Source organism: Delphinus delphis, chromosome 21 (genome assembly GCF_949987515.2).
Source record: "Delphinus delphis chromosome 21, mDelDel1.2, whole genome shotgun sequence".
Classification (NCBI taxonomy): domain Eukaryota; kingdom Metazoa; phylum Chordata; class Mammalia; order Artiodactyla; family Delphinidae; genus Delphinus; species Delphinus delphis.
Window position 1 is genome coordinate 14,791,521 of NC_082703.1, and position 13,031 is coordinate 14,804,551.

The 13,031-nt window shown below is 45.7% G+C and overlaps 1 protein-coding gene across 5 annotated transcripts in view; it reads right to left on the reverse strand.

The window, feature by feature from the left end:
* The window catches only part of DLC1 (DLC1 Rho GTPase activating protein), a 389,008-nt gene that overhangs the window by 32,507 nt on the left and 343,470 nt on the right, over positions 1-13,031 (reverse strand). Inside the window, exon 1 of one of the 5 annotated variants that reach the window (XM_060001272.1) lies at positions 10,271-10,525. The exons of 3 other annotated variants lie outside the window; for them this stretch is intronic. In XM_060001272.1, coding sequence (XP_059857255.1) covers positions 10,271-10,307 — 37 coding nt within the window. In that variant the 5' untranslated portion in view covers positions 10,308-10,525. Of the gene's footprint in view, positions 1-10,093; positions 10,192-10,270; positions 10,526-13,031 lie in introns of those variants that run through there. One more of the 5 variants, XM_060001273.1, reaches the window with a different exon arrangement.

The window sequence follows — 13,031 nt, forward strand, 5'->3', positions numbered from 1 at the left end:
CATTTACGTGAAGCCAATCACCCTTCATTTCCCCCCTTAACTCAATATTTATTTATTGAACATCCACCGTCTGTGCTGCCAGCTGTGCTCAGGGACAATCAAAGGCACAGGTTCCTGCCCCGAAGCTGGAAGCCAAAGGGAAAGGTAATTCACAGTTGAGGGCATGATGTCAGATGATCCTCTACTTAGGAATGAACTGGTTTCCTAAGGGCTCTTCTGAGATCCCTGTATTTAAGTCCCAAGGGACCCTGTCTGGGCAGCACCAAAGAATCCCCACTTCACAGGTGAGAGCCAGAGGTCTAACGACGACGGCCCACCCATCCCAGCTCCTTCCTCTACCCCTTCTGTCACCCCATCTACCTCCGGCTAACTGATCCAGCCTTACTGATCTCACACACCCCATGCCCCCTTTCCTGCTTTATTTTTTCTTCTTCCAAAACGTTTATTGTGTTTATTTTGTCTCACCCCTCTGCAAACTCGCAAGAGGCCAGTTTCTTTGCCTGTTTTACTCTTTGTTATACCCCAAGCACTGCCAACAGTGTAGCGCACATAGTAGTTACTCGACAAATAAGTATTACATAAATAAATAAACTGCAATGTGATTTTCTTCCAGTGAAGTTGTCTTAATTTCTCAGACCAGGATCCACCATAAGAAACACGTTTTACATTGTAACCTGGCACACACATATATGCATATGTGTATACATGCACCCATTCATGTACACAAACACACGTGTGTGTATAAGCATATACAAAACTGAAACAAGTTTCCCCAAATAACACTTACAATAAGTAATGCAGTCTTACATTTTCCCACTCTATTTTAAAAAATACTATTTGTTACCTCCCAAAGCAACCCATTTGAAATACACTATTCTCACACAGCTTTTTCTTAATGAGAAAGGAAGGAAGGAAGGAAGGAAGGAGGAAGGAGGAAGGAAGGAAGGAAGGGAGGGAGGGAGGGAAGGAAGAAAGGAGAGGAGAAAAAAAAGAAAGAAAAAGAAAACATCAAACTAAAACACTTCTGTATAGTACAGAGGAGATTGTGATGTGACAAAGACACGTATGAATTCAGAGGTGGGAGGGGGAGAGAGGGAGGGGGCTGCTTGGGCACTCACTTTAATGCTCAGCCTCTATTTAAGGAGGCCTTATGATATTTTATATAAGATTGGATTGCAGGAGAGGAGATTTGGAATAAAAGAAAATAAGCTAAGCGGAGAGCTGGCAAAGCACAGGTGTGTGTGAAGGAATGGTACGTAGTCTCAATTTACTGTAACAGAGAACAAAGGAAGGGGAGGCATGCAGTGGAAAGCGGGTTATGCCACAGAGCAGATATAAGCATCTGCTTAGCCTGGTTACCCAATGAGCAACCAACACTATTTCCTCAGATGTAAAAGAGCTTTGCATCTGAGTTTCCCAAGTTCCTTCTAATAATCCATCACAGAAAGGGGGCAAAGTATGACCTGTAACAGCTCAGGAAAATAGGTCCAGGAAAGAATCCATTGCTTAGTTAAGCAGCCTTAAGAAAATAATCTCTCTGGACCGGTTTCCTCATCTGTAAAATGTGGGATTGCTATAGGCTTCGTAAATTCCCTGTTTCTGACTCTAAGAATTCCTTTATGCCCATTTCCCTTGCTCTCTAAGACAACCTTTAGACTAGGTTCCATTTCTGTTAATTTTCCAGATTTATCATCAATTACATGGAGACATCCTTCTTCCTTCAAAAAGTTAGATCAATAGTAACTACTTTGAGCTCCCCAATTTTGAAAATTTACTGGTTTATTGCTGAAGTATCTAATTTGCTTCTTAATAGATCAATTTCTTTATTTGTCCTATGAAGCCAATGTTCATATTACAGAGAATTCAAAACCCTAGGTGTTTTTGCTTATGTATATCTACAACCCTCAAACTAAAATTAGTTTTTATAGGAAGAAAACACTTCAATCCATAGAAAACTTTGAGTTTTACTTTGTTTATTGATCCTGTACATTTGTGTTTCAGTTAATAGCACCATCCTGGCATCTACCTAACCAGTGAATTGGGGGCTGGAAAGCATCTTGGAACTTTTCATGTTTTCTCTTTACAGATGAGGAAGCTGGTCCAAAGTTTAGGTAATTTGCTTAAGGTCCAGAGCCACCCAGGCCTCAGTCCTGTTTAGAGAACTTCCTGCACACTGCAGTCTTGCCTACAAAGACCACCCTCACTTTTAAATCACTAGACTGTTTTCCAGTACAAGTAAGAACTGGGAGTTTTGAGGGAGTTCTCTTTTTAAGTTTTTTTCCCCTCTCCTGCTTGAGATCTGGAGGCAGATATGTCGCTTTCTAGTGAAGAACATTCCTAGAAATAACATAAAGGGGGAAAAAAGGACCTATTTCCCCCAATGATATGATGACAACTCAATAAATGGCTCTGCATCGAAAAACGGAAATCTTGGGACACACAAGGCAAACCTACACCTGAGATTCTGCGCAGGAGGCCACACTCTAGCAATGCAGAGTTAAGTGAATTGAAATCCCCTTTGGGGATCATTTAGGTCAAGTGTTTGCAAAACACAGTTTTTAACACACAAACCGGGAAAAAGCAAGTAGCTCATATCAAAAAATATATGCCCTTCCCTTGCAAAGGCAAACAGCTCTGTATTCGTTTAAGCCCAGGCATGACCAGGCACCTTCAGGCACTCCAGGCTTGAGTTGATCTAGTTATTTCCAGGAACAGAAAACATCTCCCAATGAATCAAACATTGGCACTTACTACCCAACACAAAATAGTCAAACTGAAATGAAAATAAACGATTAAGGAAATGGATACTGCGTCATCACATCTTTCTACTTCATTTCAATCTGGGGTGGGGCAAAAAAACCTTCCATTTACACACACATACACACACACACACTTCTAGTATTTTGCATCAAATATTTATGCATTTCAAACCATGCATTACTAAGAAAAGTGATTTGAAATAGCTCTTTAAATACCAAGTCCTTTAAAGATGATAATTGTGTAGATTAAGAAAATAATTTCAAGAAAGGAAACCATCTTAAACCAACTTTAAGGGCCTTATTTTTCTGAGCCTCATTTTTTTCATTAAGTGAAGTACATGGTTTACGATTATATAATCCACTTCCTTTTAAACTTATTTTTCAAGGCAAAAATACCTGGTCACAAACCTAAAATAACAACTACCTCCCTATCTTCACCATTAAAGACTGACAGGCTCATCAAGTCTTTCTTTTACATATGTTAGCAAAGCTTATTCTACTAAACAACCCCTCCCCAATCTTTGGCCTTTTCCCTAAGTTCTACAGCGTTATAGCACAGGAGAGAGAAAATATTGTGCAAATTGTAGTGTTACAAAAACCTTAAGTTAGAAATAAAGAGAATAGTGAGAGATTCTAAAGAAACTGTTCACTCATATTTCAGTGCATCCTGACAGAGAAAAAAGATCTAGAATTGAATGAAACATCAAGTTGCCTTATCAAAGACCAATGAAAATAAAAACATGGCAGATACTGGTTAATACAAGCAGCTTTTAGCCACTCCTTCGTCTAACCTCAAACAGGAAACACTACAGGCAGATCTCATGTTACTGTACTTTGTAGATACTGCAGTTTTTACAAATGGAAGGTTTGTGGCAACCCTGTGTTGATCAAGTCTATTATTGGGGCCACTTTTCCAACAGCATTAAAAAATGCTGTTGGAAAAATGCTAAACAGCATTATGTTTAGACATAATCTTTTAGACATCACTTTTTTTTTTGCGGTATGCGGGCCTCTCACTGTTGTGGCCTCTCCTGTTGCGGAGCACAGGCTCCGGACGTGCAGGCCCAGCGGCCATGGCTCACGGGCCCAGCTGCTCTGCGGCACGTGGGATCTTCCCGGACCAGGGCACGAACCCGTGTCCCCTGCATCGGCAGGCGGACTCTCAACCACTGCGCCACCAGGGAAGCCCCAAACATCACTTTTATACGCAATGGGAAACCGAAAAAGTTCATGTGACTTGCTTTACTCTTGTGGTCTGGAACCGAACCTGCAATACCTCCAAGGTATGCCTGTGTTCAATGTGACTTTCTCAGTTTGGTGCGAAAGGTGTAAGAAAAATAAGTATTACTGTTTTCTAGGTGAGCTAAAGAATTATTTTCATCAAAATCGCTCGTGACACCCAGCCCCCCAAACACACAAAATCTACTGGTCAAAATGTGACTCAGGTCCATCTGTTTAGTTTAAGAACATTACTGGTTTTATAACATACATTTTTCCTCAAACACATTAAGATCCTTATTTTGTTGTTTCCCCGTTTCGTTTACAAATGGGGGCAGGAAGGGGTCTGAAGTTCCATTCAACTCACATATGACCTTGGACTAGTCACTGAACGTCCAGGCAACTCAGCAGCCCCCAGTAGGGAAGAGGCAATGTTTTTCCAGGCTGCCTTTGCAAAGTTCTGTAATTTCACATGGAATGACTTTTACAAATGCATAAGCACAATACAAGATCCCTTTTTGGTGCCACACAGTTTGAAAAGGGGAGTTGTGAGGAGATGTCCTTTTATGAGTTGATGACTTCTCCAAACTCAGGAGGGCAGGTGAAGATGATTTCAGAATTTCTGCATCTTCTATCTACTTCGTCACCTGAGTGTGACAACGGGCATAGCAAGGCTGGACTGCACCTCCCAGGTCCCTTCCTCTCTGGCTTCCTAAGCGCTGCAGCCTGGGAAATGCTACAAACTCAGGGTGTGGAAAACTTTTGTCCCTCAGACATCCTCTAGAGACTCCTACAAGGAGGAGGAAGGCGCCTTTCTGTCGAGCTGCAGGAAGCAGCCTCCAGCCCTCTCCACAGGACACTCAGAGGTGGGGCAGGGAAGAGAACAAAATGTGGATGGGAGGTGTCAAAGGCATCTGAGGACTCCATGCACTGACCTCAGCCTTCAGTTCGCCTTTGATTTTTCTCCTGGAGGTGGGAGGGGGTAAGACGTGAGAAGGCCATCAAGTTGAGGTATGTGTGGACAGAAAAGGAGCTTACTTTCCACTATGAAACTCACTCTAGTAGCAGCATTTTAAAAAACAAGGATGAAGGATTAGAGAGAATGATTCCCATTGTGTGTTGGCTTGACTTTAGTGAGGAATAATATTTTACCTTTTGGTGCCCAAGAACACTATTTCCTGGTAGGTAAGCCTTTTCAAGGTGCCATTCAAAATGTTTTCAGTGACGGCTGGGAGAAAACTTTCCCTTAGAAATATTATTTTGGAATACTTTCACTGAATTTCACTGAAGAAAGCTCTGTTCAGTACAGTCAATAGGGGCTAGAAAATGGTGTCCCAACCCCCTTCCCCAAATATTAAAGACAGAGGCTCGAGTTCTCCATTCATGAGGCCCCTGAGACAGGACGCAGAAACCACTCATTTGTCAACCCGGGACCCTAACATTTCAGCTCTCTACCTACCAGCACAAGCCCCCTAGGAAACTGCAAAGTAATTGCAAGGTTCTATTTGGCCACCAAATATTGTTTCCTCAATTGAATCAACTCCTGCCAAATATATGTCCATAAATGGAATCTACGGCCACACACACCTGGATGAAATCCTAGCTATCATGTACAGTAGGTGATCTCAGGCAAGGTATTGAACTCCCCCGAGCCTCAGATTCCTCATCTGTAAAATGGGAATAATTATATCTACTTTGTGAGGTTGCCGTGAAGATTACATGTGACAATGAAAGCAAACTTCACAATAAATTTTAGCTTCTATAATGTTATTACTATTCTGTCAAAAGTCTGTGGATTTTTAATAAAAATTAAAAAGGAGTATCCACACTAGAGAAGGATGACTATTGTTTATGTGTGTATCTATCTATCTATCTATCTACATACATATGGGCTAAAAACTCAAGACTTTCTTCCTACCCATTGTTAATTATGATGGCAAGAAGGGAATAGCTAGTGAAAAAAATGTTAAGACACAGTAGACCTAATTAAAGAAGCTCCAGCAGGACTACGCCCTACTTATCATTGATCATGATAATCCTTAACAACAACACAGGCTCCCACAAGGAAAAGTACAAACAGACAGGAAGAGCCTTTCTCATCTGGGAATCTTACCCCTTTTACATTAATGAGATTTCTGACTAATTTGAGGCGACAAGAAAACACCACTGATTGTACTCACTCCAGCCATCCATTCTTATAAAACATATTTTAACCCTATAGCACTGTCCTTCTTAAAAGAGTAAGAATTACCGTCAAGTCCTGGAACTCCTCCCTACACAATGGCCACACGGTCAGATACACAGACAATTGTGAAAATCCACTGCAGAAGAGCATTTTCCTCCTAATTTCACAGCCACGGAAAAGAGGCACTTGGGACTGTGCTTTTTAGGACACAGTGCTGGATATTTATACTTTATGGTTGAGTATAAGTTCCCCCTGACCACCAGCAAAGAGGACAATTTTTGATGTCTTGAACGCTGTATAGATTACTCCTTTGTGTTGTAGCCCCCAATGCCAAAGTAAGCATCTTAGAGGTAAACCCAGCTAAAATGAACACTCAGAGAAACTCAAGAGAAATGACTAAGTTTAGAAATTAAATTCTCTCTCCTCCACTGGATTCTAACTCATATAATTCTAAGCATTAGACTAACCCAACTTTAAAAATGAAAATCACCCTTCTCCCCGGGTCTGCTTTATAATGTCAACAGGCTTGGCATGACGTGAGCCTCCCTGACAGTTGTACCATGGGCCAGCTTGTGCTATAATGTTCTAAAGCACTGAGAATTCGGTCTGTAGCGATTTGGCAATGTCCAGGGAGGAAGGGGAAACATCTGAAGTTATTTTTACTTTTGCAAGTCCTCTGGTTGTACAGGGTGAATGCTAGGGTGGGTCAAGTATTGTCTGGAACCTTCAGGGTCTTTTTTTTTTTTTTTTGCATGGCCTCATTTCCGTCTTCCTGTTGCTAGGAAGGAGAGCTAAGCATGAGAAACGCATGTTTACAATACTGGACCATCCTGTCCAGCACAAGGCTCTCTTCAGAAAAGTACGATTCACTTCACCCACTGTACTTTGGATGCCCCCATTCTTCTGAACCAAATCACCCTCCCCTGAATATTTTCAAATTGCATATTTACCCACCTAAGTCATAAAAATACCACTCTCATTTGAACGTTGCATCATGGCTTAAAATCTCCATGGGGACACCAAGGGAAACCCAAGTACTTATTTTTCTATTTAAAACCACCTCTTGGAATCCCACCAAGCTTCTGATTGCAAGGCATCTCACTGGGGCCTCCCATACCCTCTTTAAAGCCCCACACCAGTTTTACAAGGAAGAGTTTAAGTACTATCTACATTTTTCACCGACTTCACAGGGATAAATTGTTTAATCATAACAAGCTTTTCTATTAATATGGTATATTTTCCAGAAGCAATCAAACATCCCCCTTTAATGTAAAAACACCCTTAAACTTTGCTTGGTCTTTGGTTTTTGAACTACAATATAGAACAATAACAAAATAAAGAAAAAAAGGCTTTGGTTTTAAAGGGGCATCCAGTCTCTCAGAACCTTTGCTCCAAAACTATAGGAAAATCCTTTGATTAGTCCAGTGTATTAAAACTTGGAACACCGCCTTCCTTAGCCATAGTTAATTGCTTAACAGTGTAACATTTTCATTCTTTAAGGAGGTAAATGGTGTTTCTCATAAGATCCACAATTAGGAAGTTAATACATAAGTAAGTCACTGAAATGACGTTTCTCATCCACTCTTGGGAAAGATCAAGTTGGAAGCTACTTAATCTCATTCTGTGGAGTAGGGAAACCATGTCAGCCCCCTTTCTTGAGCTTCCAGCAAGTTTGGTGTAAGGCGGGGATCCCCAACCTTTTTGGCACCACGACCGGTTTCGTGGAAGGCAATTTTTCCACAGACCGGGGTGGGGGGATGGTTCCGGCAGTAACGCGAGTGATGAAGAGCGATGGGCGGCAGCAGACGCAGCTTCGCTCGCTCCCCAACCACTCACCTCCTGCTGTGCGGCCAGGTTCCTAACAGGCCACGGACCGGTATGGGTCCGCGGGCCCGGCGTTGCGGCCCCCTGGTGTAAGGTGGCTTGAAATAAAATAAAATCTGGTTTTGTCAAAAGCGAACTTTTAAAAACAGCTGGGAGAGAAAGTCTGCTGTGCTTCATTTTAAACTCTGAACAGTAGTGCTAATGAAAAAAATATGCACCTAGGATTGGACCACGCTGTAAATCTGGCAGGCCACAATAAAAATTAATACACACAATCGCCAACATTTTCTCAGAAAACGTCTCGAAATAACGTCTGAATGCACATCTGCTAACTATTTGACACTCATTTCCCAGGACTTTAGTTCTATTAGGGGGGCTGTTGACTTACAGGGCACCCCTCGGACCATCTGCTGCAGGCTGCAAGCCAAGATGGCACTGGGTGCCTGCATTAATTCCACACTTATGCTCGGTAAATTATCTCTGCGGAGGACCAGCCTGCAGTCCAGATGGATGCTGAATTAGTCAACCTCTTGGAGCTGCTGATAGATTTACATCCAGAGTTCTGCTGGGCTATTATTTTCCCTCATCCCTTCAGCAAACAGAGTTTTGCAAAAAAAAAAAAAAAAAAAATGTAATTTGAGACTCAGTATTCTGCCTTCTCCATAGCTGTGATTTTTTTCCATCCAAATGCGTCATATGTTCCGCCCTCACGCATCTTTGCATAACGGATGGCTCTGCCTGGACTGCATTCCTCCATCTCACCGGCAATCACTGAGGCAGCTACTGAATCCTAAGAATGTACCCATTTGCTAACCAAGTTGAGTGTAACATGACTCAGTCAACGCAAGCATGAGGAAAGGTTTTCTTCTCCACAGTACAGATTAATGATTATATGCAGGGGCTTACTTCTACACTAATTAGCATAAATTGGGTACTGAACATCAGTCCCAGACACTGGGCTAAGCCCTTGTATTAGCTCGTTTGATCCTCAACACCTCCCCACGCAGTAAACACAGTTATTACCCCCATGTTGCAGATGAAGGAGGTACAGAGAGGTCCTGTCAATTCCCAGATTCGCCCAGCAAGCAGGCTGCAGACACAGGATTCCCTCCCCGCCGGCCTCACTCCGGGCAAGCTCTGACTCCCCTCGAGACAGGGGCTGTGCGCTGGGGAAGTGGCGCGGAGACAGTAAGTTACACGTGGCGGCGTCGGTTTGCAGTGGCCAGAGGTGTAACTCCTCTCGAAGGATCAAAGGCTCGGCCCGCGACGCTGAAGGTGGGGACAGGGACACAGAGGGGGGTAGGGGTCCAAAAGGCCGTCGCCTCGCTACGGAAAAAGCCGGATCGCGCAGTGCGCTTCCTTCCTTTCGCCGGCCCCGGGACTCTCGGCGCGCGGGCGCCTCCTCCGGAGCCAAGGGCGTGGGCGTCTCCATGGGGCATTTTAGGAAACCCAATCCAACGCCCCAGCACGTGAAGGCATAGCCTTCCAGCAGGCGCCCCACATGTTGGACTGGCTAAACACCTCCAACATTCTCCAGAGGCCGGCAGCCACCAAAGCGAGACTTTCCTGGCTAAGCCTGAGTTATTTTCCAGCGTCTAAAATACTTGAACAAAGACGTCTGGAAATTAAAACAATTTTTTGGTGAATTTACTTTAAAGTAGTTAAAAAAAAAAACTTTCCAAGGGTCACTACGGTCTAAACATCCCTAAATAAGATTCTCAAGAGAGTCAACGTTGATTTTGGACTTGTATGGTGAAGGACAGCAAGTACGGAGCCCGGAACGGTCCTCGAAGGGAAGAGAGTAGAAAGAAGATCGCGCCGCGACCCTCAGAGCCAGAGGCCACCGCCTGGGATTTAGAAAAGAATAGAAGGGCCGCCAGCGCAGCTGGGCAGGAAGCCAACGGGTCCTGCGATCCCGGACCGGCCCTGCGCCCCCAGCCCGGGCCGGAAGTTATTGTGGGTTTCACTTCATCAGTCACGGTCGCCTTCCAGCCCGCAGCCCTTCCCGGAGCCCACCGGGCGTGCCGGCCCGCGGCCCCCAGGGGTCATTACCCGAGATTAAGACCTCCCTCCCCGAACTACGACCCTTGTTTTCCCCACACTCCACCTCCTCCACTCCAAGAAACTCGGGCGACTCGGTTCCGAGCCTCCTCGGAAAGCGCTTCAAAAGCACAGAACGTCAGGCACCGACTTGACAAGGCAGGGTGACATTTCCTCCGCGGCGGGTCCCCTCCGCAGCTGGCTCTTGCGGCCGGCCTGACGGCAAGGCACAAGTCTAGCTTACGTGTTAGGATCATGGTGTCCGGCTTCTCTCTGCACATCAAGTGCGGCGGGGGACGGCGGGCGCGCAGTGGGGAAATCGAGGCAGCCCCACGCAGCTCGGCTCCGGCGCCCGGACCCACGGCGGCACCCGAGACGCGCGACCCAGCGGTCCTCAGCGCATCCTTACTCGCCACTCCGGAAAGAACTTGGTGTCTGCCCGAGATCGAAAAGGGAGAGCGCTCAGGGAGCTGGGCGAGAAGCCTGGGAGCGCTGGCTTCCCAGGAGTACGGCCATGGCCAGGACCAGAGCGAAGCGCCCTCGCACTAGCCGCTTGAGCGCTCTGCCTCCCGCGTAGCCAGCCGGCCGCGCCCTCCCGCACCGCCCACCCCTGAGTGGAGGGACCAGGCCCTGCGCGTCGCCTCCCCGCTGCCAGGGTAGCCAGCAGCAGCCTCTCGCAGGCCTCAGGCCCCACCCCGCTCTCCCGGCCCCGCCCCACCTCGAGCTCAGACACCTCCCCTCCCCTCCTCCCTGCGGCCCGACTTGCCCACCGCCGCCTCAGGCAGTTCCCTGGCCCCGCCCCTCCTAGCTCCGCTCCGCCCGGCTCCTCCTCCGCCAGGGTCCGGAATGCTTTCCTCCGGCCCGCGAGTCTGCAGGGGGAAGCCCCTAAAATTCTCCCAACTATTGGCAAGACAAAGGCTGGACCCAGGAGGCATTTACTTTCTGGGGAGGTCTGGGCTCCACGCTGGGACACCACGCACTTTCCCCCTCATCTTTTTCTTGGTAGCTTTGCACACTTTTTTTTTTTTTTTTAACCTCTGTTATTCTGCCTCTCTTCCTGATGGGAACCGCATAAATTCCTGGGAACGGAGGCGAAGTGGGGAGGTAGGGGTGAGTCAGTGTTTCGCCATGTGTAAAATGGGGAGAAGAGGACCTGTCCCTGGGACATTCATCATTCATTGCTAAGGTGCACAGGGGTACAGAGCAAAAGTAAATAACTGACACTGTGGTAGAGAGGGACAACTTATACTCAGCACGTGCTGACTCTGCAGTGTGCAGTCAGAACCAGTGTTTTCCAAACCAAGGCCCTTGGGCCACAACCCAGTGCGGCTCCTGGAACTGGTAGAGTGGACTCTAGGCTGCAGAATTAGAATCTCTGATGTTGAGAACCTGCATTTTTTACAAGCCCTCAGGTGATTCTGGTGCACTTTAATTTGAGGACCCCTGATATAAAAGGAAGCCTCATTTTAAAAGATCACAACTGACTATAATCTTTGTAAGATTTTTAAAAACTCAGACCAGGATTGCATGAAAATTTCCTTTGGGGCTAATTGATGCTTTCTGCCTATTACCGCTGCGCAAAGAAAACTACTAACCTAAACTCATTCATTCAACAAATATATCCAGAGCATTTATTTACCATGTGCCAAACACTGTTCTAGGCTCTGGAGATATAGCAGGGAACAAAAAATATAAACATCCCTTCCCTTCTGGAGTTTACTTCCTAGTGGGGAAGATGCACAGTAAACAAAATAAATAAGTGAAATATATATAGTGTCTTAGATGGGGATACATAAAGGGTAGGGGATATGGAAGCTTGGAGCAGAGTCTTTTTAAGTGGGGTTAAATACAAATGGGAGAATTTAGTCTCTTGATTATAGTTTAAAATGTATTGATTTCATAGCTGTGTCTTAGTTGACATATGCAAGACTCTTTTTCACCCCATTTTTTCAAAAACAAAATAAAAACACTCATTTCACCACCGACTTCCTTAGTTACCCAAACCAGAATTGGGCTCTGAAGAGTGGCATCTCTGGAGGGCGAGGGGTTCCTTTACTTCACAGGTATTTCCAGGGCTTTTACCTACTTAGAACTGCTGGGGACACCAAAATAAGCAAGGGCAGGCCCACCTCTGCCTGCTCAGAGTTTAATCTGCTGAGGAAGCAACAGGGGCTTATGAAAAAGAGGTGCTGTGAGGGCCCCAGGAAGTGGGGACCTGACCTGGCCCAGAAAGACAAGAAGAGGGAGCTTCCCTCTGAAATTCGTAAGCTGCAGGAACTGTCAAAACACCCACAGTGGGCTTCCCTGGTGGCGCAGTGGTTGAGAGTCCGCCTGCCGATGCAGGGGACATGGGTTCGTGCCCTGGTCTGGGAGGATCCCACATGCCGCGGAGCGGCTGGGCCGGTGAGCCATGGCCGCTGAGCCTGCGCGTCCGGAGCCTGTGATCCGCAACCGGAGAGGCCACAACAGTGAGAGGCCCGCGTACCGCAAAAACAAAACAAAACAAACAAAAAAAACCACCCACAGTTGCCAGCAAGGGGGAATGTGATTCAGGGGATACTGGAAAAGTAAAGGCAAGAACTTTCAATTCCCTGCATGACTGTGTTGAGGAGTTTTAAAAATCCTTAACAGCAATAAACAGTGAGAAGCCGCTGTAAAGGAAGAAGGCATCCCAGGATCAGATTTGCATTTTGAAATCTTCGTTCAGGCTGCAGTGCGTACTTCGAACTTAGGAAATAGGAGTATACCACCTAAACTTCTCTTATACACTAACTTCCCTTATTTATTAACAATCCAAACCTCAAAGTTACAGATATTCTAAGCATCTCCTCCAAAGCATATCAATTCTCAGAATAAATTCTTAATATGTATTATTAGCTGGGTGAAGTTGTGGTTTTTTTTTTTGCGGTACGCGGGCCTCTCGCTGCTGTGGCCTCTCCCGTTGTGGAGCACAGGCTCCGGACGCGCAGGCTCAGCGGCCATGGCTCACAGGCCCAGCTGCTCCG